At 50.1% G+C, this 27,664-nt stretch overlaps 2 protein-coding genes across 7 annotated transcripts in view; one reads left to right on the forward strand and one right to left on the reverse strand.

Annotated features, from left to right (window-relative positions):
* The window catches only part of MAU2 (MAU2 sister chromatid cohesion factor), a 33,411-nt gene extending 12,981 nt beyond the window's left edge, over positions 1 to 20,430 (reverse strand). For 2 of the 4 annotated variants that reach the window (XM_032625683.1, XM_032625684.1), the window contains exons 1-9: positions 20,130 to 20,428; positions 7,343 to 7,360; positions 6,681 to 6,746; positions 5,880 to 5,975; positions 4,283 to 4,377; positions 2,142 to 2,169; positions 1,618 to 1,773; positions 326 to 472; positions 148 to 238 (exon numbers count right to left, since the gene is read on the reverse strand). In XM_032625683.1, the coding sequence (XP_032481574.1) occupies positions 148 to 238; positions 326 to 472; positions 1,618 to 1,773; positions 2,142 to 2,169; positions 4,283 to 4,377; positions 5,880 to 5,975; positions 6,681 to 6,746; positions 7,343 to 7,360; positions 20,130 to 20,405 (973 nt within the window). In that variant the 5' untranslated portion in view covers positions 20,406 to 20,428. Of the gene's footprint in view, positions 1 to 147; positions 239 to 325; positions 473 to 1,617; positions 1,774 to 2,141; positions 2,170 to 4,282; positions 4,378 to 5,879; positions 5,976 to 6,680; positions 6,747 to 7,342; positions 7,361 to 8,091; positions 12,713 to 20,129 lie in introns of those variants that run through there. The other 2 variants (XM_032625682.1, XM_032625685.1) reach the window with 2 other exon arrangements.
* A 234-nt stretch (positions 20,431 to 20,664) lies between these two features.
* The window catches only part of SUGP1 (SURP and G-patch domain containing 1), a 30,131-nt gene continuing 23,131 nt past the window's right edge, over positions 20,665 to 27,664 (forward strand). For 2 of the 3 annotated variants that reach the window (XM_032627766.1, XM_032627767.1), the window contains exons 1-3: positions 20,666 to 20,817; positions 22,503 to 22,674; positions 26,666 to 26,766. In XM_032627766.1, coding sequence (XP_032483657.1) covers positions 20,709 to 20,817; positions 22,503 to 22,674; positions 26,666 to 26,766 — 382 coding nt within the window. In that variant the 5' untranslated portion in view covers positions 20,666 to 20,708. Of the gene's footprint in view, positions 20,818 to 22,502; positions 22,675 to 26,665; positions 26,767 to 27,664 lie in introns of all 3 variants that reach the window. The other variant, XM_032627765.1, reaches the window with a different exon arrangement.

Consider the following 27,664-nt stretch of genomic DNA (forward strand, 5'->3'; position numbering starts at 1 on the left):
CATCTGCCAACTGGGGTAACAAGACCCATGGGGCAGGGACCCCTGTTGCAGTCTTTAAAGGTCCTTCAGGCCCAGCACAGGAGGTGGTGATCGGGCCACCCACCAGGGGGCTACTTGACCCACTGAGCCCCACAGAGCCTGACTTACTCTTGAGCTTCTCCAGCTGCATGAGGGCCTTGTCTGTGTACTTCTGTGCCTTCTCTAGGTAGCCGGCTTGCATGGAGTGCATCACAGTCACCTGGTGACAAGATCAGATGGTGGTGGTCACTGGGGCCCTCTCCTCTCTCACCTGGGCCACCAGGCCCCGGCCCCTCCAGGGACTCACCAGGTAGACAAGCACGCACATGTGCTCCTTGGGCAGCCAGTGGAAGAGGTCAGCGGGGTTGCTGGGCAGGATCTCATCATCGTGCAGTGTGGAGATGGTCTGGATGCACTGCTGCAGCTGCTTCAGGCATGGCTTCACGCTCTTTACCTGCAGCAGGCAGACAGCAATGCACACCTGAGCACCCGTCTGCTCCTATCAGGTGCCAACCACCCTTAGGAGGCAGATCCCCACAGTGGCAGCTAGCCAGGTCCTGCCTGCCCATCGGCCCCTCGGCCCTTCCTTCCCGGGAACTCCTACCACACCCACCACTTGCAGGAAGCCCATCCCCACAGATGGGTCAGCCAGCTTTCAAGGCACAGGGCAGGGCCAGGAGGGTCACCTGTGGCACTGAGGCTCCACCACCACCCAGCGCAGGGCCCAACACCAAGGCCTGGGAAAGGCATGTTCAAAGACCCTGCTCCAGCCACATTTTCTCCTTCCTGCAGTGACCCCAAGAGAGGAGGACATGGCTGGTTATCCTGGGGGCTGTGAAGTGGCCACTCGGAGTCCTGCAGGTGCTGTGGTTTATACAGACTGGACTTTCTGCACCAGGAAGCCCCATCCCGAGGCCCTACAGGCCATCTCCACAGCCGTCAGCACCCTGTGAGAATTTGCACTATGCTCCTATGTGTTGACTGAAGTGCTCGGCCCAACAAGCAAAGGTGGGGGCGCGTGGGGGAACCGAGGAAGCGTGACAGGGTGGGGAGGGTGTGTGGAGCAGCACCTGTCCAAAAGGCTGAGACGTTCCCCCACGGACAGGTACAGCTGCTCCTCAACCCTATGAGGGTTATGGGCTTTTTGTGTATGTGCCTCAAACACAGCTGATTTTGTTAGTCCCTACTCAACTCCCACAAAGCTGTCATTAACTGGGGGCGGGGTGGGGGATGGACACTGCTTGAGCACCTGCTGTATACCAGGCACCATGCCAGAATCCCCAGTGTATTTTCTTGGATTCCCCAAACTGCCCTCAAGGTCATTTGACCATTCACACACTGAGTAGATGTGTGTGAGGCCACAGCTATTCCCGCTGTAAGGGCAGAAATGGGACAGACCCATTCCTGGAGTGCCCTCTGTCCACAGAGGCACAGTACTCATGCCAGAGCACGACAGGGCTGTGGGGGAATCGAGCCCCGAATGACAGACGTGCCCAAGGTGAGGGACAGGAGGAAATCACAGAGCTGATGTCTTAGCTTACAGGCCCACCCACCACCTACCTCCTCCCCAGCAGCCCTCAGGTGAGAGGCACTACATACCTGCCCAGCATCCAAGTAGTGGGTCACCTGGAGCACCAGGAAGAAGACACGCAGAGACTCTTTCTGGATGGGGTTCCCTTGCCAGTTCTCAACTATCTGTCCACAGAGGGTCAGTAGTGGGTGGACTTCCTGCAACTTGCGCTCCATCAACAATAGCTGGGGAGGGAGAGATGCACGTGCTGGGAGACCCCCCTGGTACAAAGGACTGCCACCCACCTGCCCACGCGCTGTGGGACTGCTGGCACCACGAAGGGAGGGTGCATAGCCGGGCTGGAACCCAGGTCTAGGCAGCTCCAACCCAGGCTGCTCTTCCATCAGCACAGATCCCACAACCTGGAACCTGAGTTTTACCTCTGAATCCAGCTGGGGGACATGGGCCTGCCCCTCGTGTCTGCCTGCCATGCGTGAGGGTCTGGGCGCCTGAGGGGCCACAACATGGCAAGCAGGCGAGGCTTTGGCAGACCTCGTGGGGACCCGGCCTCACGTCCACCATACCAGTCCCATCCCATCCAGGCTCCACTTACCATCCCTTTGCTGAGCAGGAACAGTGCCCTGGAAAAGAGAGGGGTCGTCAGGTCTGGGAGACTCAGGCACCCCCTGGGATGACTGTGCCATCTCAACATTCACAGGAACCTAACGAGCCACCTCTGGGACAGTTAAATGGGTGACAATGGACCCTGGCCAATTAGGTCTGTTTTATTTATAAGAGGGCTCTATTTTGTTCCATTCTATTTGTCTTTAGCTTTTTCCTGTTTAGACACTCATGTGGTTCAAAAGCTCAGAAAGCAGAAACATGTGCTCAGAAAGCACAGAGGGGCAGGGTACAGGACAGCACATCCACCATAACCTTACTCTCGCTGACACAGCAGATCACAGGTTCCATGTCTGGGGACAGCACAGGGTGAGGCAAGGAGAGAAGGGGGTAAGTAATCAGCCTCAGGTGTCCGAACCGAAATCTGCACCTCACCGTGGCCCCTCTGTGCCCCCCGCTTCCTTGCCTATAACCAGCCAAGCTCCCTTGGGCTCTCCTGAGGGTTAAGGGGATGAAACTCAGGAAGCCTAGGCACGTCAGCAGCTTCGCTGCCCGCTGTCCCCACCCTCAAGGGTGGCGTGGCCAGGAGATTTCTACTGTCTCTCTTAAATCTTTCTGCACTTTCTAATAAACAAGAACGTACTGCTGTCATCAGCAAGAAAAATAATAAAATGAACACATTAAAAGGTTTACGAGACTGCCAAAAGACAGAGGAGGGCAGCCCAGCCTCACCCCAGTGCCTAGGGGCTGCTCACGGCACTGGCGTTGGGACAGGCTTTTAGGATCGGCTGTTGGGCTGTCGTCACAGTTTGTTTAACATCTAAGTCTTTGTCCCGCCAGTCTGTGCAGAGTCCCCATGTGCTGCAGCTGACACCCCGTCAAATGGGCATCATTCCAGGTGAGTAGACTGAGGTGGAGGGGGGTCCCAGTCACACAGTGAGAGATGTCTATACTCCCAGCCACCTCGCCATTCCTTGTTGTTACCTCACGGTGTGGACACTCTAAGGTCTACTGTCTGACTGCTGAAATCTAAGGCCTCGAACTTCACGTCAAGGTTCCCATATTGTCACATCCCTAGGCCATATGCCCGAGATCAGAAGTTCTGTGTCAGGCAACCTGTAGGCGTCATGCCCTAGTGAGGCCCACCCAGGTCCCCCGCCCACAGTGGTACAGAGACCTGTTTGAGGACACTTGTGACTGAACATGTGCAGTGTGTGGCCATCCCCATGCCCTGCAAGGCATGAGTGTCACCCAGAATCCAGTGATGGCCACAGCACGAAGAGGATAAGATGGGCCAGGAACACAGACCAGACTGTGTGAGTGTCCATCCCAGGGCAGGTTGGTCAAGGGATGACAGCCTGTGGGGAACTGTGTGGACCGCTGTGAGCACTTGCAAGTCCAGAGCTTAGAGAATGGAGTTAGGGACTGTTCTGTCCCAATAACCCCATGGGACAAGCTTAGATTTTGTGTTTCCAGAATCCCAATGCACACAACAGAATAAGAGCGCTGCTACCTGGAGTCTGGAATCCTACTACAGAGGATTCTTCTCTTTAGGGGAAAAAGAGACAGACTGGAGGCTCTCTTAGAGGGCACACAGTGAAGCACTGATGGCCTCTGACCCCTGACCCCAACCCCAGGGCATTAGCCTCCAGGTAGTCTAAGCAGTTTCACGCATAACATGAACCTATGTCCCTTCTTTTACACAAATGTCCACTTACTGTCTCCTGTTATGTATCTAAAAACTCCTGGGTATCCCCTGATTGGGGACACTGGTTGCCAAGCATGCTGCCCACACTCTCTACAAGCACCACTCTCGCACTGCACCAGGAAGGGGATCAACCCAGAAAATCATACGAGCCCTTTTTATTTCAAGAGATCTTAGAAACGTGCAAGTGCTGATGGTACTGAGAATGCCAGCTGCCCCTCACCCTCACAGTCAACTCAACAACTCCTTACTTCACGAATCGATGGGGCAACAGCATCTCGGTGCTGCCTTAATTTGCATGTCTCTTACTATGTATAAGGGTGGCCATCGTTTCATGCTGAAATGCCATTTCTATTTGTTGTCCAGGATCAAGATGGCCAAATTCTTTCCAAGTAAGAGGAGGAGGGGCCCAGGGAGAGGGTGCCTACCGTGTGTACTCAGATCCCACCACCCGGGCGTACTCCGCCCCCACACCCAGGAGGTCACAGGCTGACACCAGGTCCTTCTCAAGTGTGTGCAGTTGCTGAAAAGAAGAAAGAACAATGACCCTCATTTCCAAACCACTTGCTTTACAGTACCTGACCTTATGGCTGGTGAGTTAAACTGAACCTCCCTACATCAACAAAATTGCCTCAGTGTCAGTTTTCAGCTAAACTAAGCATATTATCTCATCGACAGTGTTTGGGTACAGAACTCCACTTCGTTTATAGTGTACATCATCTACGCTTAATGGTGCATACAGCCAGCAGTTAACACTCACAGGTGCAGACCCCTCCAAGGCTGTGCGAGTATGTTTGAATGCTTCCCAGGTCACCTTCAGGGGGTGGTCACTAGGGGAGAAGCCAGAGGAGCCTCAAACAAGGAGGGACTCTTTCAGGGGTAAGTACCTATGGGAGTTTCAAACCCAGAAGCTTTGACAGGCTGAAAGGCAGGGACACCTGTGGGGCCTTGGTTGCGATCTTGGGATCCGTGCTCACAGCACAAACCAATACTGTGGCCTGAGGCAGGTGACTCACGGCCTGGCCTGCTTCCTCCTCTGCCAGCAGGCACAAAAGCACATGGAGGATAAAAGGAGGACAGCGCACGTGCAGGGCAGAAAAAAGCCCGGAGGGAAGGCAGGGGCCCAGGCTAGGTGAGCTCTTCTCAGCAGGGGACCCTCTGAGCCAAATCCTCCTGGCATTAATGCTCCCCCAGGGAGCAGGGGACACTTGCAGCCCAGCACCCACTGTGTGTTCAGGCAGGTGATGGAGCTTTATCGTGGAGGGTGGGCGAGAGGTGGCCTGGTGGGTAGGCTGTGTCAGGGTCAGGAGAGGATAGAGGATGGCCAGTGCTGGGGAGGTGTGGGCAGACCCCAGGATGAAAAGGCACTCCTCATGAAGGAGTCTACCCAGCCCGCGGCCTGCAGACTCCTCCACTGTAGCCAGGAAAGCCCAGTGTAGAGAGCCCCTCACCAGCTGAGCATCTCAGAGTGCAGGGACCAGGCACCACCTACATCTGAGGAGCTTAAGGGAGGCTGAGGGCAGAGGGGCTGTGTGGAGACCAGGGTGAGGCTATACCCCAGCAGGCCCCAAAAGTGGGCTCTAGGAGAAAAGGCTTGACTCCAGCGTTTCTTGCTCAATAGGCAGTCCCTTGGAATCTCTGCACAGCTCTCAGAAAACAGAGTGGACCTCTGGCAAGAAATGCTCCCTAAATTTTGATGAATGCAGGCCAAAGGGAGCAACAGGAGGGAGAGAAACATGAAGACTAGGCCCCAAGTCAGCTCCAGGGGAAGGACACTCCCACCAATCACCCCAGGTGCTGCTGACTGAGAGGCCCACCCTGGGAGTACCGCCTCCTGGCGACAGTCTGGAGGGGACTTGTGAGCAGGTCAAAGAAACGTTCCCGTGTCCCCATCCGCTCAGTACAGCAGCCTGAGGAAGACCCATGTGTCCCAGAGTCTGCTTATTTGTACTTGAGGCAGCTGTGCCCCAAGGTCACGGCCCCCAACAGGCACCCACGCATCTCGGCCGGGCCCGCAGTACTCACAGCAAGCTGGAAGAGCAGGCGGCAGTGCCAGTACGGGGTCTGCTGTGAGATCTGGATTGCTTTCCGCAGCAGTGGCTTTGCTGCATCAACGGAATTCTGAAAGGAAACAGTGAAGTTTGGGGAGGAAAAAACAAGCTGGATTCCTTATGCAGCAGCTGCAGAGCCAGAAGGCCATTCCTGTTCACACTTACCAAAGGATTTGTGGGTTGCCAAAGTGCTTGATTAAAGAAGAAAAGATATTTTATTAGACTCACTGGCTGGGAAGTTTTTGTATCGACCTTAAAATAACTCCCCACTCGACTAAACGGAAACTAGCTTTAGTTCAAAATCCTGAACAGTCAAATTGATAACAATTGCTGTCTTTCCTGTTCTGCAACCAGAGAGAGGGGTCAGGGGCATGAAAAGGGGTCACTGCTCAACGCTGGGAAGGGCAATTTTCAGCTACACCTGACATCAGGAACCAGCTTAAGGTAAACTATATAAACTTGTTCAGGAACTAATCATCTTTAGCCTAGGAATCATCTTTAGCCTAAGTTTAAACTATATAAACTTGTTCAGGAACTAATCACCTTTAGCCTAGGAACAAGGCTGTTTTCCAACAGTCCTCGGTAGAAAAAGATTCTGCTAGCCTTTGTTAGCAAGTGATCACCCATGGCTGCCCCATGCCAGGTGTGGGAGATAAGAAAATTATGAGAAGTCTTAAAAGCCGGAAGGGAGTCCACTCCTGAGAGTCCCAGTTTGCCACTGTGCTTTGCTACAGGGAGAGGGAGTTTGCTTTCAGAAACCTTCATATGTTCTTACCTCTTGACAGTATAATTCAGACAAAAGACTTGCTGCTTCAAATTTAACATCTTCAAACTGCGGGATCTAATGATGTCCAGTTAAGGAAGTAGAGACACTGCAAAATGGTCAGTTTAAAAGGGCCACAAGGCCTTCCTGGTGGCACAGTGGTTGAGAGTCCGCCTGCCGATGCAGGGTACACGGGTTCGTGCCCCGGTCCGGGAGGATCCCACATGCCACGGAGTGGCTGCGCCCGTGAGCCATGGCCGCTGAGCCTGCGCGTCCGGAGCCTGGGCTCCGCAACGGGAGAGGCCACAACAGTGAGAGGCCCGTGTACCGCAAAAAAAAAAAAAAAAAAAAAAAAAAGGGCCACAGCTCAGCGTTCTTGCACTGCAGAGACTGGCCGGACGGGCATATCCCCACCCGCTCTAAAACCCCTAGTTCACATATTCCCCCAGTAATCCCTGAGCTTGCTGCTGGCTGGGTGTGGAGCTAGAGGCTGGGGCATGAAGAGGAGCACAGCACCCAGGGAGAAGCTACTGGTCTGAAGGGATGCTCCAGGTAATCTGTGGGGCAAAGCCCAAACCCAAGGTGTGCATTATAGGTAGGATTCAAGTTTATAACACATTTTTTTTATTTAGAAAGAGTTTTCCTTAAAGGGAACAGTACCAAGAAAAGGATACTTGCTGTGATATCAACCACTGAAAGAGAAAGAAAAAAGCATTAATTCTCAACCATACGCTTTGCACCTGCTTAACTGGCTCCACTTTGGGGTTTACACAGGTTGTCTTGTCACCAAAGGCTGCAGGTGTTTGGTTAAGTGGGAAGATGGACTGCTCAGCCTAAGAGGGTGGGCTTGCTTTTCCTCTAGTCCAGCAACCAGGGCGTGTCTGGGGTAAAGGGAACATGAACTTGCTCCCCCACTCACGGGCTTCCCATCCTGCCAGGCTCCGGAGTCAGAATTGGAGCCCTCTCCCACTACAGCAGCAATGCTTCACAAGGGGAAGGAGCACAGAGGGGCCACCACATGACACTCACTGTAGTACGCCAAGAGCAAATCATGACGTGAGGAATTAATTACAATTAGAGAGTCGGTCTGTGGGTGTCAGTCCTTCCTGGAGAAGTGACATTTAAAAGATGTTTGGAAATGAGCAAAGTTAGCCTCAGAGGGGAGGGAAGAGTACTCCAGGAAGGACTGGTGTGGGCAGCACCTGGCCAGGGGTAGCAGGGATGATTCTGAGTTCTGAGCTCACCATCCCTCTCTGCTAGTACACAGGCTGGGACGTGGTTCAGATAACGACATGCTCCCACTTGGCCATAACTGTGCCCTGGAGTTTCACATTCCAACAGGAGGCGGTGAGGTCCCAGGACCGTCTGCCACACCACCACACTGACCATAGTCTGTCAGACTATCAAGGACTCAAGCATATACCTGACGCTGTTCCTGCTGACCCACTCGTCCTGCAAACATTCTCAGAGTCTCAGAAGTTGCTGGAAGGCAGATCCAGAGCCCAACAGAAGACTCTTACTTGCCATGCTCTGTGGGAGAACAGTGCGTGTGGTGTGTATGTGTGTGTGGTGTGTGTGTGTGCACGCACGCGCATGTGGAGGGAGGTGGGGGGGGTTGGGGTGTCTGGGGCTGGGCCTTGAAGGATGAGGATGTAAGTATGGGTGTTACCAGGCAAAGAAGGAAGGGGAGGTGCTCCAGGCAAAGAAGAGCAGAGGGCCAGGGAGGTGAGGCTGGAAGGCCCATTTGGTCTCTGTGCCACTCATGTGACTGTGGGTAAGAATGCCCCGATGTCACCCCTGGAGCCTGACCCAGTCAGACGCATAAAACAAAAGCACCCAATCAGATCCAAGTTTTAAGAGCATCTTCGATGCAGCAAAGGACGCAGAGAGAGGAGGAGAAAGAGGAAAGAGGCTGAAGGCCCATGGGTCTGCTGGCCACCAGGGAGAAAGGCCAGTGACGCCAGCGGGACAGCCTTGGAGCTCGAGATGTCTCTGAGGCTGAGTGGTGGCCAGGGAAGTCACCAAAGAGGCTCGGCAAGACTTGGAGCTGGTCTGGAGACAGCTGCCTCAGAGACACAGGTGGGCCAGGAGGGGGAGCTATGGGAGTAGAGGAGAGGGACAGAACAGAGAGAAAGAGGGAACATGGAGAGCCACCAGGCTCCTGTGTCTGTCACACACACATACAAGTGCACGTGCACATAGAGCCCAGCAAAAAGGCACTCCGCAGCCAGCCCGGGTGTCCCCTCCCAAGGCTCCCCTGCAACAGGGTCAGGAGGAGCTCAGGGTCCCAAGAGGGACACGGCCAGTGCCTGCTGCCAGGAGTGTGGCCCCAAGTGAGGCTCCTTGGCTGAATACCATCTACATGGACAGTGGGGACAGGCCTAGCTCCAGCCTCGTGTGACATCATGAAGCTGGTACACACAGCTTTCTACAGAAGCCACTCCTCCTCACTGGGAAGGGCAGTCGAGCTAGAGACACTCCTGAAGGCCACCAACTGGGAGGATGGACAAAGACACCGTGTAGGAAACTCTGTGACTAAAAAGCTTGGTGAGGGACACGCTAAGACCTGGTCCCACCTCAAGATTCTGTAATTCCATAACTTAATCTCCACATGCAAGACATATCTCAGGCAAGGCCTCCATACTCAAGGGGAGCCCTTTAGAGAGAGTACAGGATGGATAAAGACACACATGAGAAGCATTTGCCTTCCACTCGGAGCGCCGTGTGGCTTGCTCTCGACAACCCAGCCTGGCAGCCAAGGCGGAGTGGGCTCAGTAAATCCACCACCTACAGCTGAGTTTCCAAGTCAAGCTTGGCCATGCCTCAGGACCTGGCGTAAAGCTGACTACATCTGTGTGTCACTGTTCCCCAACAGAGGTGAAGAGGGCAACAAGAGGTGAAACTCCTCCAGTGGGGCGAAGAAGCCTTCCTTATGAGTCTGTGCCCCAGGGATGCTCTCCCAACTGCACAAGGCATACTCCAAATTCACGTGAGGACAGTCCACAGAAGTATGTCCATGGTGGGCAGACTGTGAGGGGACACAGCCATTTGCCTACTGCCTGGGGAGGGCCCCACTATGCCGACTTCTCCAGCGCCTTGGCCTGTGCTGCTGGGCCCAGGCCCACATGGGCCCATCAAATGTCTCTTCACTTGGGGATTTTATGTGGTTAACATCTATTCAGTAGACATTTGGGCTGGACCCCACTAACATCTCTTTTCTATAAGTCAGATGTGTCTGTTAATGATCAGTTTCTATCTCTGACAGTTCTGTTTTCTGACCTGAGGGCTGGAGAAAGAGCATCACATCCCCCTGGGGCCTTTCGTGACCACGGGGAGAGCTGAAAAGTAATGTGTGAAGTTTGAAGACTCAAACCTTCTGGAAGGCCTTGTCTGTCAGTGTGAGAGGCTGTCAGGAGCGCTGCTCTAGGGGCCAGAGGACAAAGTTTGAGGTGTGGACCCACATGGGAGTTAGCAACACTCCAACTCCTGGAGGAGCTGGATCCTAGTGGTCCTTAGCATCCATTTCCCAGAGCCATGATCTGCCACCATTCTCTCATGCATGCACTGTGGGCCACCAGCCCTCAACACACACACAAACTGGGGATGTTGGATAAAGCCCCATAATGTGCCTCATCATGATTCTGTGTCCCCAGTGCCTAGAAGGGGCTGACACACGGGAGGCTCTCAGGAAACATTTGTTGCATGAATGATGACTTTATCTATCCTCACAAGGAAATGAGGGCTTCCTCATGCACAAGTGGCCAGAGAACTGAGGCTTATGCCCTTTTTTTTTTTTTTGGCTGCATTGGGTCTTCGTTGCTGCGCGAGGGCTTTCTCTAGTTGCAGCAAGTGGGGGCTACTCTTCGTTGTGGTGTGTGGGCTTCTCATTATGGTGGTTTCTCTTGTTGCAGAGCAAGGACTCTAGGAGCTCGGGCTTCAGCGGTTGCAGCATGTGGGCTCAGTAGTTGTGGCGCACGAGCTTAGTTGCTCTGTGGCATGTGGGATCTTCCCAGACCAGGGACAGAACCCGTGTCCCCTGCATTGGCAGGAGGATTCTCAACCACTGCGCCACCAGGGAAGCCCAGGCTTATGCCTTTTAAACACAAAATTCTAATTCCTAAGTGGCATCAGACATCTCCTTGTCTTTAAACGTCGCTGTTTCTCGCTCAGGCATCAGTGTCAGTGACACCTGAGCCGTCCCCAAGATGACCCATTTCTGAAGCTGTAGGACTAGCTCCATGTCATGGAGAGCCAGTCACTTCCCCAGGACTCTCAGTCAGAAGCCAATCAAATCACTTTGCTTTTGTACCTTTTTAAACTTGTAACATAAATTCATAATCAGAAATCTAGATATTAGAAAATACGTCCATCTCACAAATTACCCAAGGTTGCTACCTCAACCTATGTTTTACTTTGTAACACTAAAATATAACTTTTATGTCTTCTTCCTGTCATGCGAAAGCAGCCAAAGTGAGAGTCCCGTCACTGCCAGGAAGCCTGCAGGTGTGAGGCAGAGATGTGAATGACCCTACCAGAAGCCTCTGGGGTCACCTTGGGGTTCTCAGGAAAAGCAAGGGTCACCACAGGGCTAGCATGCACCCTGAAGGGTGGAAGGGCTGGGATCAGCACACTTCTCATTCCTAGGGCATTCAGTTCAGGGCTGAGTGTTTCAAGGCTTCTTGTACCTCATAACCAAGGTAAGTTTTTCTTAAAAATCAGGTTTTTTTAAGTCACCAAAATGTGTAGAAATAGTTATCAACTGCAACTCCTCTGGGATGGAAGCACAACATTTAGGAGCCAGCCTTGCCTCTCTCTGCCATGTGACCACGGCTACAAGCATCCCGGTCAGTACTGCCATCGGCAAGTCGGAAGTGGTCTCTACCTTGTGGGTTTGGTGAGGATCCAAAGAGACAGTGCTCCAAGAACCATGAACGCAGGGCCTGGCATGTGGAAAGCACCAAGAATACTGTAATAATTCCCAGGCAGGAACCGGAAGAAGTTGGGGTTGCAGGGGAGACAGGGGCAACTTTTCAGGGACATTTTACTTCCTGAAGTCAGGGGAGACTCAGAGAATGAGTGAAGAAAATGGAAATGCGAACAGGAGGAAGCACAGATACTCTTCCATGAAAATGCTTAACACCAAGTTCTGCAAATGCAGCTTCTGTACCAGGTTCTGCTCCCAGCTGATGTGGCATGGAATTTACCAGGACACAGCCATGATCCTAAAGGATGAAAGATATGCTCCATCTGTGCCTGATGATGAAAGGCCCAGAATTGAGCCCTTTTAGGCCTTAAAATAAGAAAGGGAAGCTTTTAATCACTTGCTGGGAAGGTAGCCATAGACTCTCGGGCTAAACCTGGAAGCACAATTAAGGAGTGTCTGACTGGCAGTTTGGAGCTGCTTTCTAAGTCAGACGAACAACCACTGAAAAGTAGCCCCATTGCAAACACACAGAGAAAGCAAACATGGCATCAACACAGGTGCTGCAGTCACTAAAGACCACTGTCCAAAGAATGACTGCCTGGATTATAGCAAATAACGAACAATCCATTCCAGAGAAGTAGCATTTATTCCTCTGTGGCTTTCAAATCAGCAAAATCTAAGGATGATGATGCACTTTCCAGATAAATTAAGAAAGTTAAGGGGGAAATAAATACACATCTAAGTACAGATATAAAGATTCTCAGTTCCACAGTGGAAGCACAAACGACTGAAATGGAACTGTTTGAAAAACAGTAAAATATAAGAGAAGACTGAAAATTTACACAGGAATAGTATGTAGCAAGAGGAAAGACAACAAGGCAAAAATGAAATGAAAAAGAACACAATCTGACAAAACCTGTAGAAATAGCTTCACAAAGTATCTAGCCAAGAGATTTTGATGTAAAGTGACATTCCTTATAATCATGAATGATTTAGTCAGAGTCCCAAAGGAGTCAAGAATTCTGTTGAGGGGACTTCCCTGGTGGTGCAGTGATTAAGAATCTGCCTGCCAATGCAAGGGACACGGGTTCGAGTCTTGATCCGGGAAGATCCCACATGCCGTGGAGCAACTAAGCCCGTGCGCCACAACTACTGAGCCTGCGCTCTAGAGCCCGTGAGCCACAACTATTGAGCCCACGTGCCTAGAGCCTGTGCTCCACAAGACAAGCCACCGCAGTGAGAAGCCCTCGCACCACAACAAAGAGTAGCCCCTGCTTGCCGCAACGAGAGAAAGCCCGTGTGTAGCAATGAAGACCTGACACAATCAAAAATAAATAAATTAAAAAAAAAAAAGAATTCTGTAGATGCATCCCCATCCCTGCCAAAACCATAAGCAAAAAGAGAAGGCTCTCTGGTGAACTGTCTTGTCATGCACTGTAATAGTTACAGGACCTGCTGAACAGATCCAGGGAATGAGGCAGCCAGCAGGTACTCCGAAGGCCTGCAGAGGCAGGTATGACTGAGAGACCAATGGCTGCAACTTGGATAAAGCTGCTGAGGAAAGGGAGAAATACTCTCCGTCCCTCTGATGGGAACCCTTAACAAATGAACTGATGAAGCAGATGGGTGAGTATATTACACATTCCTTCTGGAAAGCTTACAAATACAGCTGAGGAAACAGAAATAATAATCTACCCTTATATATATAAAAAAGTGATTACAAACGAGGTTAGGGTCTCTCATAGGGAAAGCAAAAGATGATGAAAATAATAATTAAGGAAGATGAATGTAATACTAAGTTCAGAGGTCAATTAAAAGTTTTATCTATGGCACTTATATGATTCTTTACGCAGTAAAGAATGAAAGAAAAGAATAAAAATTGACAGCTCTGTGATTTGGAAAAAATGCACAGCTAATAAAGAATGAAGTTTTAAAAAAGCATGCTTGCATTGCAACACAAAAGGAGATCAGAAACAACCAAAGAAGGAAAACATTACAAAGAATGGCACTTTAACTGAAATCTGGACAAACTTTCACGTAGGGATGCACCTGACAGAAAGAAAGGTATTTCCAGGTGTAACGACAATGCGACCTACAGAGGGCACCCTGTGGCTCTATGGAAGACCCCACAAGATTTAGGGTTCTGTAAAATCGAGGGAAAACTCTCCACGATGATAAGGATTTAAATTATGGGTCCAAAAGCCAAGCAGCTACAAGGAAGCAATCTGAGGCATGGCTGCTTCTCCTTGACAGCACTGAGTGGGCAAAATATGATAAGGACAATATACACAGTGACTGGACTTCCCCGGTGGCGAAGTGGTTAAGAATCCACCTGCCAATGCAGGGGACACAGGTTCGAGCCCTGGTCCCGGAAGATCCCACATGCCTCAGAGCAACTAAGCCCGTAGGCCACAACTACTGAGCCTGTGAGCCACAACTACTGAAGCCTGCATACCAAGAGCCCGTGCTCCGCAACAAGAGAAGCCACTGTAATGAGAAGCCCATGCACTGCAACGAAGAGGAGCCCCCACTCACCACAACTAGAGAAAGCCTGCGTACAGCAATGAAAACCCAACGCAGCCAAAGATAATTAAATAAGTTTATAAAAAAAATATATATATATACAGTGACTATGAACCACTGCTAGAAACAGGCTGAATGGAAAGGAAAAAGTAAAAATATCACTGTTTGCACATGACATGATACCATATACAGAAAATCCTAGAGATATCACCAAAAAATATAATTTATAAATGAATTCAATAAAGTTGCAGGATACAGAATTAATATACAGAAATCTGTTGTGTTTCCATACAGTAATAATGAACTATCAGAAAAAAAATTAAGAAAACAATCCCATTTACAACTGTATCAAAAAGAGTAAAGTAGCTAAGAATAAATCTAACCAAGGAAGTAAAAGTCTTATACTCTGAAAACTCTAAGACATCAATGAAAGAAAATGAAGGCTACAGAAACGAATGGAAGCTATACTGTGCTCATAGATTGGGAGAATTAATATTGTTAAAATGACCATACTACACAAGGCAATCTGCAGATCCAATGCAATCCCTCTCAAAATACCAATAGTATTTTTCACAGAACTAGAACAAATAATTCTAAAAATTTTATGAAAACACAAAGGACCGTGAGTAGCCAAAGCAATCTTGAGAAAAAAGAACAAAGCTGGAGGTATCATGTTTCCTGATTTCAAACTATGCTACAAACCTACAGCAATAAAAACAGTATGGTAATGGCACAAAAACAGACACATAGATCAATGGAGAATAGACAGCCCAGAAATAAACCCATACTTATACAGCCAATTAATCTACGACAAAAGAGGCAAGAATACATAATGGGGAAAAGACAGCCTCTTCAATAAATGGTGTTGGGGCACTTCCCTGGTGGTCCAGTGGTTAAGAATCAGCCTTCCAATGCAGGGTACGTGGGTTCGATCCCTGGCCGGGGAACTAAGATCCCACATGTTGTGGGGCAACTGAGCCCACGCACCACAGCTAGAGAGAAGCCCACGCACTGCAATGAAAGATCCCGCGTGCTGCAACGAAGACCCAACTAAGCCAGAAATAAATAAATAAATATTTTTAAAAAATGGTGCTGGGAAAACTGGACAGCCACATGCAAAAGAATCAAACTGGATTACTTTCTCACTCTACATAAAAAAATAAACTTAAAATGGATGAAAGATTTAAAGACCTGAAACCATAAAGCTCCTAGAAGAAAACATGAGCAGTGTACTCTTTGATATCAACCTTAGCAATATTTTTCTGGATCTGTTTCCTCAGGCAAGGGAAACAAAAGCAAAAATAAACAAATGGGGGCTTCCCTGGTGCCACAGTGGTTAAGAATCCGCCTGCCAATGCAGGGGACACAGGTTCAAGCCCTGGTCTGGGAAGATACCACATGCCGTGGATCAACTAAGCCCGTGTGCCACAACTACTGAGCCTGCGCTCTAGAGCCTGCGAGCCACAACTACTGAAGCCCACGCACCTAAAGCCTGTGCTCCACAACAAGAGAAGCAACCGCAATGAGAAGCCTGCGCACCGCAATGAAGAGTAGCCCCCGCTCGCCGCAACTAGAGAAAGCCCACGCAGCAACGAAGACCCAATGCAACCAAAATTAAATAAATAAATTAAAAAAATAAATAAACAAATGGGACTACACCCAGCTAAAAAGCTTTTGCACAGGAAGGAAACTATTAACAAAACAAAAAGGCAGAATGGAGAGAATGGGAGAAGATACAATTGTCCCTCAGTATCCTCAGGGGATTGGTTCCAGGAGCCCTTGAGGATGCCAAAATCCACAAATGCTCAAGCGCTTATATATTTTTATTTTTTAACTGAAGTATAGTTCATTTACACTGCTGTGTTAGTTTCTGGTGTACATCAAAGTGATTAAGTTACATATATTCTTACATATACTTTTTCATATTCTTTTTCATTATGGCTTATTACAAGATACTGAATGTAATTCCCTGCGCTATACCTTGTTTATCTGTTTCATATATAGTACTTTGTATCTGATAATCCCAAACTCCTAATTTATCCTTCCCCTACCGCTTTTCCCCCTGGTAACTATAAGATTGCCTTCTATGTCTGTGAGTCTGTTTTCTGTTTAAAATAAGTTCATTTGTATCGTATTTTAAATTCCACATATAAGTGATCTCATATGCTATTTGTCTTTCTCTGCCTGACTTACTTCACTTAGTACGATAATCTCTAGGTCCATCCATGTTGCTGCAAATGGCATTATTTAATTCTTTTTTATGGATAAGTAGTAGTCTATTATGTATACATATACCACATTTCTATATCCATTCATCCATTGATGGACATTTAAGTTGCTTCCATGTTGTGGCTATTATAAACAGTGCTGCTATGAACATTTCAGTGCATGTAGCTTTTTGAATGAGTTTTCATCTTTTCCTGATATATGTCCAGGAGTGGGATTGCTGGATCATATGACAACTCCACTTTTTTTTGTTGTTTAATATATACATTGCTGTCGGCATCTTTCGGTTTTTTTTTTTAGATTTAAAAAAAATTTTTATTTATTTTATTTTTGGCTGCACTGGGTCTCCGTTGCTGCCCCTGGGCTTTCTCTAGGTGCTGCAGGTGGGGGCTACTCTTTGTTGCAGTGTGCAGGCTTCTCATTGTGGTGTCTTCTCTTGTTGCAGAGCATGGGCTCTAGGCACACAGGCTTCAGTAGTTGTGGCGCGTGGGATCAACAGTTGTGTCTCTCGGGCTCTAGAGCACAGGCTCAGCAGTTCTGGTGCACGGGCTTAGTTGCTCCGAGGCATGTGGGATCCTCCCGGACCAGGGCTCCAACCCGTGTCCCCTGCATTGGTGGGTGAATTCTTAATCACTGCATCACCAGGGAAGCCCAACAACTCTATTTTAAGGAACCTCCATACTGTTCCCCATAGTGGCTGCACCAATTTACATTCCCACCAACAGTGCAGGAGGGTTTCCTTTCCTTTACACACTCTCTAGCATTTATTATTTGTAGACTTTTTGATGATGGCCATTCTGACCGGTGTGAGCTGATGCCTCAATGTAGTTCTGATTTGCATTTCTCTAATAACTAGCAATGCTGAGCATCTTTTCATGCGCCTATTGGTTATCTTCTTTGGAGAAACGTCTATTTAAGTTCAAGTCCCTTTTTTTAAAAAAAATAATTTTATTTATTTCATTTATTTTATTTTTGGCTGTGCTGGGTCTTCGTTGCTGCACATGAGCTTTTTCTAGTCGTGGCGAGCGGGGGCTACTCTTCGTTGTGGTGCATGGACTCTAGGCACGTGGGCTTCACTAGTTGTGGCTTGCGGGCTCAGTAGTTGTGGCGCACGGGCTTAGTTGCTCCGTGGCATGTGGGACCTTCCCGGACCAGGGCTCGAACCCATGTCCCCTGCATTGGCAGGCAGATTCTTAACCACTGTGCCACCAGGGAAGCCCTGAAAAGGGGGCCCTTGTGCACTGCTGGACTGTAAATTGGTGCAGCCACTATGGAAAACAGTATGGAGGTTCCTCAAAAAATTAAAAATAGAACTACCATAAGGCTTCCCTGGTGGTGCAGTGGTTAAGAATCCGCCTGCTAATGCAGGGGACACGGGTTCGAGCCCTGGTCCGGAAGATCCCACATGCCGTGGAGCAACTAAGCTCGTGCGCCACAACTACTGAGCCTGCGAGCCACAACTATTGAGCTCATGTGCTACAGCTACTGAAATCCACGCGCCTAGAGCCTGTGCTCCAAAACAAGAGAAGACATTGCGAGGCTTCCCTGGTGGCGCAGTGGTTGAGAGTCCGCCTGCTGATGCAGGGGACATGGGTTCGTGCACCGGTCCGGGAAGATCCCACATGCCGCGGAGCGGCTAGGCCCGTGAGCCATGGCCACTGGGCCTGCGCATTGGAGCCTGTGCTCCACAATGGGAGAGGCCACAACAGTAAGAGGCCTGCGTTCCGCAAAAAAAAAAAAAAAAAAAAAAAAGACACTGCAACGAGAAGCCCGTGCACTGTAACAAAGAGTAGCCCCCGCACACTGCTCCTAGAGAAAGCCCGCGGCAGCAATGAAGGCCCAACACAGCCAAAAATAAATTAATTAATTAATTAAAAAACAACAACAACAACAACAACAACAACCCACGACTTATCGTCTTGGCATGGACCCTGGCGATCTTGACCTTAGATTTTTTGTTGTTGTTGTAAATTTATTTATTATTATTATTTTTTTAATTTTTGGTTGCGTTGGGTCTTCATTGCTGCGCGCGGGATTTCTCTGGTCGCGGCGAGAGGGGGCTACTCTTTGTTGCGGTGCGCGGGCTTCTCATTGCAGTGGCTTCTCATTGCGGAGCACGGGCTCTAGGTGCACGGGCTTCAGTAGTTGTGGCACGGGAGCTCTAGAGCGCAGGCTCAGTAGTTGTGGCGCACTGGCTTCGGTGCTCCGTGGCACGTGGGATGTTCCCGGACCAGGGCTTGAACCCGTGTCCCCTGCATTGGCAGGCGGATTCTTAACCACAGCGCCACCAAAGAAGCCCTTGAGCCTAGGTTTGAGCTCAATTTTGTTAATAGTTGCTGTGTGGCTTTGGGCAAATCACTTTACCTCTTTGGGCCCATACTGCCTCATTCGTGAAACAAGGAAGTGGATCAAGAAAGAACTAAAGTCCCCTTCCAACTCTTTACAGTCTGCAAAACAAAGATCTGATTATCCTACCAAAGGCAATTTGTTACTAGCCACCGGTGGGTTCAGATTTACCTCAGGATCAACACTTTTATTATTATTATTTTTTTTGTATTACGCGGGCCTCTCCCGCCGCGGAGCACAGGCTCCGGACGCGCAGGCCCAGCCTCTCCGCGGCACGCGGGATCCTCCCAGACCGGGGCACGAACCCGTGTCCCCTGCATCGGCAGGCGGACTCCCAACCACTGCGCCACCAGGGAAGCCCAGGATCAACACATTTTTAAAATCGAAGTTGACTGTATTCAAGAAGTCTTGGGCTTCCCTGGTGGCGCAGTGGTTGAGAATCTGCCTGCTAATGCAGGGGACATGGGTTCGAGCCCTGGTCTGGGAGGATCCCACATGCCGCGGAGCAACTAGGCCCGTGAGCCACAACTGCTGAGCCTGCGCGTCTGGAGCCTGTGCTCTGCAACGAGAAGCCGCGATAGTGAGTGGCCCTCACTTGCCACAACTAGAGAAAGCCCTCGCACAGAAACGAAGACCCAACATAGCAAAAATACATGAATAAATTAATAAACTCCTACTCCCAACATCAAAAAAAAAAAAAAAAAACAAGAAAAAAACTCACCTCATACCTCTGGCAGGAAGAGAGGAAAGTAACCATTAAAAAAAAAAGAAAAAAAAAGAAGTCCCTCCTCTAAGCAGAATAAAGCTGGGTAAACGGCAAATGGAGACACCGTATGACAGGAGCGCAGTGTTGCTCTTAGTAGAAACAACTGCACAGCCAGAAAGGGAACAATGATGGCCACTTTCCCACATTTTTTGAGGCACCAAGATCCCACAGGTCAACATGGGAAGATAGGGCCTGCCCTCTGAAGGGGACGGTTGAGTGGATGGTGGGAGGAAGAGAAGTCACAGGTAGATACGGAGAAAGCAGGAGCCCTAGGCCCTGAAATCCAGACACCCCCCCACCCCCCGCCCAGTTCTGCCTTTTACAGGACTTAAAACGACTGTCTCTAGGCTCTGGGCCTCTGTCTCTCACCTATGACTCCCCTCATCACTGATGGGGGCACAACCCTGCTGCTCCTGAAAAACGCAACTGTCGGAGTACCCGGACCGGAGTCCTAGGCCTCTGCCTGTCACCAGAAACATTAAGTACGGTACGGGGCGAGTTCCCTCGGGTCCCCTGAGAGGCTCACGTCTTCGGGGTCTTGCTGCTGGTGCGGAAGTCACGCCCCAGGTCCCGGAGGAGCGGCGCCGGCGGCCGCCGCCCGCCAGGGTCGCGACCCCTCAGCCCAAGCTCGGAAAAGAGCCTGCACCTCCACCCTTGCGGCCCAGCCCGCGCTCACCGCCTTCTCCAGGTGGCTGCGCGCCTGCTCGCTGTTCTTGGTGTGGTGGTAGAGCACGGAACCGAGCTGCAGGTGTGTTCGGGCCTCAATGCGCTGCGGCGGCTTGAAGGGGAACACGGCCTGCAAGCAGTGCACACACAGGCGGATCTTGGGCGGGCTGGAAGTGCGGAAGTGTTCGGCAAAGCCCAGGAGCGCCAGGTACCACGACTCAGCCGCCTCGGCCTGCGCTGCCTGGGCCGCCGCAGCCTGAGCCGCCGCCGCCGCCTGTGCCGCCATTTTGGCCTCCCCAACAACAAGCTGCCGCCACAGGGAGGCGGAAGCAGGCGCACGGGGCGGGGCCGGGAGCGCCTCGCGTTTCTCGCGAGAGCTTCTGTACAAAGCATCCTGGAACATGTAGTTTGTATTTGGAGTGGCCGCGGCTCCGGGAAGGTCTGAGAAAAGGCGACACCCTCTGGTCCGCGGGACTGTGACCGGAGATTTCCGATGGGCTGAGGTTTGCATTCCTAGGGTGAAGACCCCAGGTGTCCAAACAATGGCAGGGCGTGGCTTGCCGACGCGGACTACATCTCCCATCAGGCCATGCGTACTATAACAAGCGCCCCCCGCCACCACCACCCCTTCGCCCCCGGTGGCGCCGGAGCATTGTGGGATTGGATGAGTCTCAAGATGGACAACCGGGATGTTGCAGGTAACAGCCCCCGCCTCCCCGCAAGCGTCTGCCTGGGTCTTCGGGCTATGAGTCTTTGCTTAGCCCTACCGTCGGGCCTACCTCAACCCGCCGGCCCTTAGCCTCAGCTTCCCGGTGGCTGGAAGAGGCGGCTTCTGCACCACCTCCGTCTCCCGAGACCCCAGACCCAGTTACCCCGCCCCCGCCCACCCCCCCCAACCGCTGGTTTGCTGAGGACGCCAGGCTTTCCTTAAAGGCCGCCACCGGGATCTTCCCTGCGCCTGCTTTCCGAAATAACCGCCTTCAGGGCTGCTCAGAGCTCCGCTCCCCGAGCCAGTGGCAACCTTGGGCTGTCCTGCGCCTCTCTTCATGGCAGCTCCTGACTGGCCTGTATCCCGCTTTCTGGAAAAGCTGTTTTTCCGAACTGCACTTGGCCTCCCTGTACACATTTTCCTGGGTCTTTAGAGCTCCTACTTTAGCACAAGCCTTATTCTTCCCCCACCCCAGCCCTAGCCCTCCACTCAAACTGGGATACATAGAAGAAATATTCATTGTGTGCTAGGCACTGTGCTAGTTGCTTAGGATGTAGTGTAACCAAAACGGGGCCATGCCTTCCTGAAGGCTACTTTCTACTGGGGCATCACAATACACAAAAAAGGAAATCTTTACAGAGAGTGAGTTATAATGATATGAGAGAGTGGAGGTGCAGGTTGCTGATATTGGGTGGTCAAGGAAAGCCTTTTTGAGCAGAAGATATTTGAGATGAGAAGATGCCAACTATTGGAAGGCCTGGAAGGCAGAGCCTTCTATGCAGAGGGGGACAGCAAGTGCAAAGGCCTTGAGAGCTTGTCATTTTGAAGAATGTCAGGGATGAAGTGGAAGTGGGGGAGGGGAGCCATCTCTGGCAGCGTCTTGAAAATCGGCTTTCAGAATTTGGATTTTATTTTGAGTCCCATGGGGAACGTTCGAGGTGTCTTATCCATCTCCACAACTACCACCCTTGTCTGAAGACACCATCATCTTTTGCTTGGAGCCAGTAAGCCTCCTCGTTGGTCTCCTTGCTGCCTATGCACTCTGGCCAATCAGTAGACAGAATGATCTTAAAAATAAAAATACCAGTTGGATCTTATCAGCTTAATACTCCCCAGTCACTTCCTAAAACCCTTTAAGTAAAACTCAGACTCCCTATCTTGCCCTACCCCCGCTAGCCCCACCCCTGGAACCGCCTGCTCTGACCACATTGGACCTCTGCTTCTTACTCTGCCCAGATCACTCCCCATGTGGCTTTTCAGGAAGCCACCTCTTTATCTTTCTGGTTTTAGCTTAAATGTCCCCTTTTTTAAAGGTTATTTTCTGGCTAGCTGTATAGGTGGTCCTCTGTTATGCTTTCTCATCTCTTTTTTTGTTTCCAGCAGAGAGCTCTTATCATGATTTTGCAACTACTTTTTTGTTACAAGTCTTTTGTATCCTCAGCCAGAGGTGAATCCCACATGGGCAGAGGCCCCTTCTGTCTTGATTAGCACCAAGTACAGCATCTGGTGTATAACTCAGTAAATGTTTGCTAAATAAATGAAGGAACAGATGTGGGAATGTCAATCTGAATGTCAGTTGCTGTGGGCAGCAGCATCTGGGCTGCTCCCGTAGCAGCTGCTGGGCATGTTTTTGGAGCAAAGGTAATTTCTGTTGTACTTCTTTTCCCTCCCCAGGAAAGGCTAACCGGTGGTTTGGGGTTGCTCCTCCCAAGTCTGGAAAAATGAACATGAACATCCTTCACCAGGAGGAGCTCATTGCTCAGAAGAAACGGGAAATTGAAGCCAAAATGGAGCAGAAAGCCAAGCAGAATCAGGTGGCCAGCCCTCAGCCCCGGCATCCTGGCGAGTAAGTCTACCCTGAGGCTGGATTAGGGTCTTCGAGGGTCACCGACAGAGGGTTTTGCTTGCGAGAGTAGTCGAGGTGTTTCTGCATCTAGCCACAGCCTGATGGTGCAAGGAGGAACGCAGGTGCACTTTCAGGAGGCTGTGTGGCAGGAGAGAAACAAGGGGTGTATGGGAGCCCAGAGGATGGCTGCCAGCTCTTTCACTCAGTGGTTATTTACTGCTGACCTGTTGTGGGCCAGGGGCCAAGAATACAGCATGGAGCAAAAACCCAGATTCCATCTCTGCCTTTATGGGGCTCACAGTCTACTTGTGAAGGGATGCTCTGGTAGGTAACATGAGGCAGTGTGCTCCCAGATGCCGTAGGGATGCAGAAGAGGCTCTGCATTCTGAAGGCCCCAGGCAGAGCCAGCCCTTTGAGGAAGCAGGAAAGGACTGCAAAGGGCAGAAGGGAGGCGAGCCCCTGTGTGTCAGGCAGCTCGAGCTGCTGCACCAAAGGGGCTGTTTCTGAACCAGGAGAGAGGGTTTCCTCCTGACTGTCCTGAGAGACTCTGAGGCCACCCAAGGGTTTTGAGCAGGGGTGGTGTGATCATGAGGGCACCCAAGAGTTTTGAGCAGGTGTGGTGTGATCAGGGTGACAAGATCCAAGAATTTCAGGCTGGAGGTTGACAGAGACAAGCCCCTTCCTCTGCGATCTGAAGTGTGGAGCATGTTAGCCCTCCACTAAGGCTCTGTTCCAGCTCCCACCTTTTCTAAGAGTCCGTGGCTTCTCCTTGAGGGCGGGACTTAGACTTTATTCTTGTTGGAACCTCCAGGGTGTTCAGGAACATGGGGACTGGATGTTGAGTGATCTGTGGGTGGGCTTGTGGACTGTCACCCCTGGGGTTATGGAAGGACTTGCACAAAGATGGGAAAGGCCTGTAGGACTGCTTCCAAGAGGGCCCCCTGGAGGCTGCTGGATCTCAGCGCCAGGATCAGGCAGCCAAAAAGGAACATCAGGTGGGTGGGTGCAGAGTACGGGTAGCTTTGAAAATAAGGTTGTTTTCTCCATTATAAAAGCTTAGAACACCTTAGAATCTCGTGCTGCAGAAATAAGAAACATTCAGGTTGCCTCAAGAGAACCATTTTGATATATTCCCTTCCCATGTCATTGCTTTGTTTCACTAAATTGTGGTCAATTTCATATGTCGCTTCCCCCGCCCCCCACTTTTTAAAGGAAAAGCTTCCCCCCAACCCCCGCATTACAACTCTTTAGAACCGCCACAGTGTTAAAGTTTTATTTATTCATATTAAGATATGACTTACATGCCATAAAATTGACTTTTTAAACTATACAACCTAGTGATTTTCAGTATATTCACAGCATTGTGCAACTGTTATCACTAATTCCAGAACATTTTGTCACTCCAGAAAGAAACCCCTTGCCCATTAGCAATCACTCCCCATTCCCTCTTCCCTCAGCCCCTGACAACGACTAATCTACTTTCTGTCTGTGTGGATTTACCTATTCTAGATATTTCATGTAATACATGGCCTTTTCTGTCTGGCTCTTTTCACTGGACGTGATGTTTTCAAGGTTCATCACTTTGTAGCATGTATCAGTACTTCATTCCTTTATTTGGTGGCTGAATAATATTCCATTGTGTGGATGGACCATGTTTTGTTTATCTGTTCATCAAAAGCCATCATTTAACAGCTGTGTGATAACCCCTGCCATTTTTTTAAAAATAGATTTTATTTATTTACTTATTTATTGGCTGCGTTGGGTCTTCCATGGCCGTGTGTGGGCTCTCTCTAGTTGCCGAGGGCTTCTTATTGCGGTGGCTTCTCTTGTTGCAGAGCATAGGCTCCAGGCGCAGGCTTCATTAGTTGTGGCCGGGCTCCAGAGCGCAGGCTCAGTAGTTGTGGCGCATGGGCTTCGTTGCTCCGCGGCATGTGGGATCTTCCTGGACCAGGGCCCCATGTCCCCTGCGTTGGCATGCGGATTCTTAACCACTGCACCACCAGGGAAGCCTCTGCCGTTTGTTATGGGTGGTTTTCAAGTGGAATTCGTGTGCTGACATGCTGCTGACCAGAAGTGTTTTTTGGGGGTTTTTTTTTGGCCGCACTGTATGGCTTGCGGGGTCTTAGTTCCCTGACCAGGGATTGAACCCAGGCCCTTGGCAGTGAAAGTGCGGAGTCCTAATCACTGGACCGCCAGAGAATTCCCCCCGAAGTATTTTCTTGTCCTTCATTGTCCCTGCCTTCTTTCTGTCACTCCTGAGGGAGGTGCACACAGCATGAGGACAGGGCCAGGGTCACTAGAAAGCCCTGCTTGTTTAATGCCAAGGCTGGTTATCAGCAGAACTTTCTCTTTCATATAAAATAACTTTTACTGCCTTCTCTCTCTCTTTTGTTTTTTAACTTCAAAGATAATTCATATATGTGGTAGAAAACCTGGGAAGTAGAGGAGAGGAAAATGAGGAAGAAATAAAATCAGTTGTAACCCTGCAACCCAGAGGCAAGTGCTGGTTGCATTTGATGGATTTTTGTAACAATTTTTCAGTCAAATATATTTTTACATAAGTAGGACCACCCTGTAGATACTGTTTTATATCCTGCCTTTTTGTTTTTCATTTAACGTTGTGCTTGGTTGCTTTATTTATAAGAATTTAACTTTTCAGGGCCACTCCATCTGCCTTATGGATGTCTCGTAATTTATTTAACCAGTGCCCCTTGTTGACTACTTAGGTTTTTTTCCACTTTTACTTCATTAGAACAGATTTCTAGGAGGATAAAACTTTAAAGGAAAAAGTTCAGACCTGTGGGCTCCCTGAGCTTTTTCAGTTATTGGGTGTGTCTGTATGATGGATGTGCCCCTAAAAGCAGCACATACGAGGAGTTTCTGAGGTTAGAGCAAGATAGTATGCTGTAGGAAAAGATGAAAGAAGTAGAATATATGCTATGATCACAGCCTTATTTCCTCTATTTCTAATCTAAGGGGCAAATCAAAGAAGTGTATCAAAGTATTAATTGTGGCTCTTGTGAGGTGAGGAGACTTTTTTAGGGTTTTCTCCTTGCTTTCTACATTTCTGTTTTTTTTCCACGTTCCCATTTGCTCATAATGAGCCTCTATCACTTTTTTGATAAGGAAAGATGAATTTGAATTAAACATTTAGGCCCCTGGGTTTGCTTTTGTGTTCGTTAAAAATAAATTTTTCTTATTTCAAAATAAAACATATTCTTTTCAAAAAGAGAAAGTAATAAAAATATAAAATTCCCCTGTAGGGCTTCCCTGGTGGCGCAGTGGTTGAGAGTCTGCCTGCCGATGCAGGGGACACGGGTTCGTGCCCCGGTCTGGGAGGATCCCACATGCCGCGGAGCGGCTGGGCCCGTGAGCCATGGCCGCTGGGCCTGCGCGTCCGGAGCCTGTCCTCCGCAACGGGAGGGGCCACAGCAGTGAGAGGCCCACGTAACGCATAAAAAAAAAAAAAAAAAAAAAAAAAAAAAAAAAAATTCCCCTGTAATTCTCCCACCAAGAAATTGCTTTGGGTATTTTCCTCTAAACATGTGAAACCCACAGAAGCGCTGGCTGAGCCAGGCATGGAACTGCAGTCACATGCAGGTACGGACATAGGCCCTGCCTTTGAGAACTCTGCAGTCTAGCTGGGAAAACAGACGTAAGAGTCAGTGATAGCCCAGATGATTTGTTAACAGTAAGTGTGGCAGGTGGTTCTGAGCCATCTTCTTGGGGAGGCCCTTTGGACCTGGAAGGTCAACATGCGGGTAGAGAGAACACCAGCACAGGTGGGATTGCTCTGACTAGAACAAGATTGTTCCATCTTACTACTCTGAAGACTGCTCTGTGCACTCAGTTGTTCCCTGGCATCTTTGGGGGCCTGTTTTGGGTCCCCGTAGGTGAGAACACAGGGGTGGGGGTGGGACTGAGGCCGGCAAGGCGTGCTCCCTCCCCTCTTCTCAAGGCTTACCCTGTCTGTCCTCTGTCTCGGGTCTAGAATTGCAAATGCACACAACTCTAATGTTTCCAACAAGTTTGCCAACGACGGCAGCTTCTTGCAGCAGTTTCTGAAGTTGCAGAAGGCACAGACCAGCACAGGTGAGTGCAGGCCCCCCCCCATCCCATCTCACCTCCTCCTAGAGCTCCCCCTGCTGGCTTTCTCTCCCAAGGGTCCCTCAGCACCTCAGAAATGGCAGGTCCCACCTTAGACTTGTTCCTCTCACCCCTCGTTCATTGAGCGCCCTCATTCTACTCGTCCTCACGCTAAACGCCCAAGGGGAGAGTGCAGACCTTGCCCTCTAGATGCTTACCCCCAAGAAGTGGAGACAAAGAAGCCAGGTTTCGATCCAGGGGGTAGGGGCCAGGACTAAGCATGCCCCAGGATTGTGGGACTGAGGCTTGAGTCAGAGCGGCAGCCCAGGTGCAAGGAACAGGACCCTCTTCAGGCGGGGGCGGGGGACGGGTGCGCTCGGCCCACAGGAGCCCCATGGGACACGCCAGGTGTGAGAATCACCACCTGTGGGAAGCCCACCTGTATCTGTGGTTGTGCAGTTTACCAGTCTCATTTTTACTGTAAGAAAGTTACTGGTGAAACAGCTGACCTTCAACCTTTGTCAGGTTTCCCAGGTAACAGTGAAGACAGTTAACCCAAGGCCAAGTTTGCCCACAGAGAGGGAGAAAGGGCTATTGAGCTCTTCACTGCAGGGTCTCATGCCATGAGTCGTGTTTGAAAAGTCCCAAATAGACTGGCTCCAGCCCGCTACTGACAAGCAGAGGCAGTGAGTGTAAGCTGGACGTGGGAGTTCAGGTCTCATCCGGAAGAGCTGCAACATCCCTAGTCTATGGATATAGGCATCAGAGGCACCTACTGCCAGAGTTGCCGCCTGCAGAGTCCCGGGCTGGGTGACCACAGTAGGTTCTTTTCTGCGCCTCAGGGGTCCTCATCTGTAAAATGGGGGTGGCGTCCTCCCTGAGCACTTCTGGTCACCCACTGCCT

Source organism: Phocoena sinus, chromosome 3 (genome assembly GCF_008692025.1).
Source record: "Phocoena sinus isolate mPhoSin1 chromosome 3, mPhoSin1.pri, whole genome shotgun sequence".
In the NCBI taxonomy this organism is placed as follows: Eukaryota; Metazoa; Chordata; class Mammalia; order Artiodactyla; family Phocoenidae; genus Phocoena; species Phocoena sinus.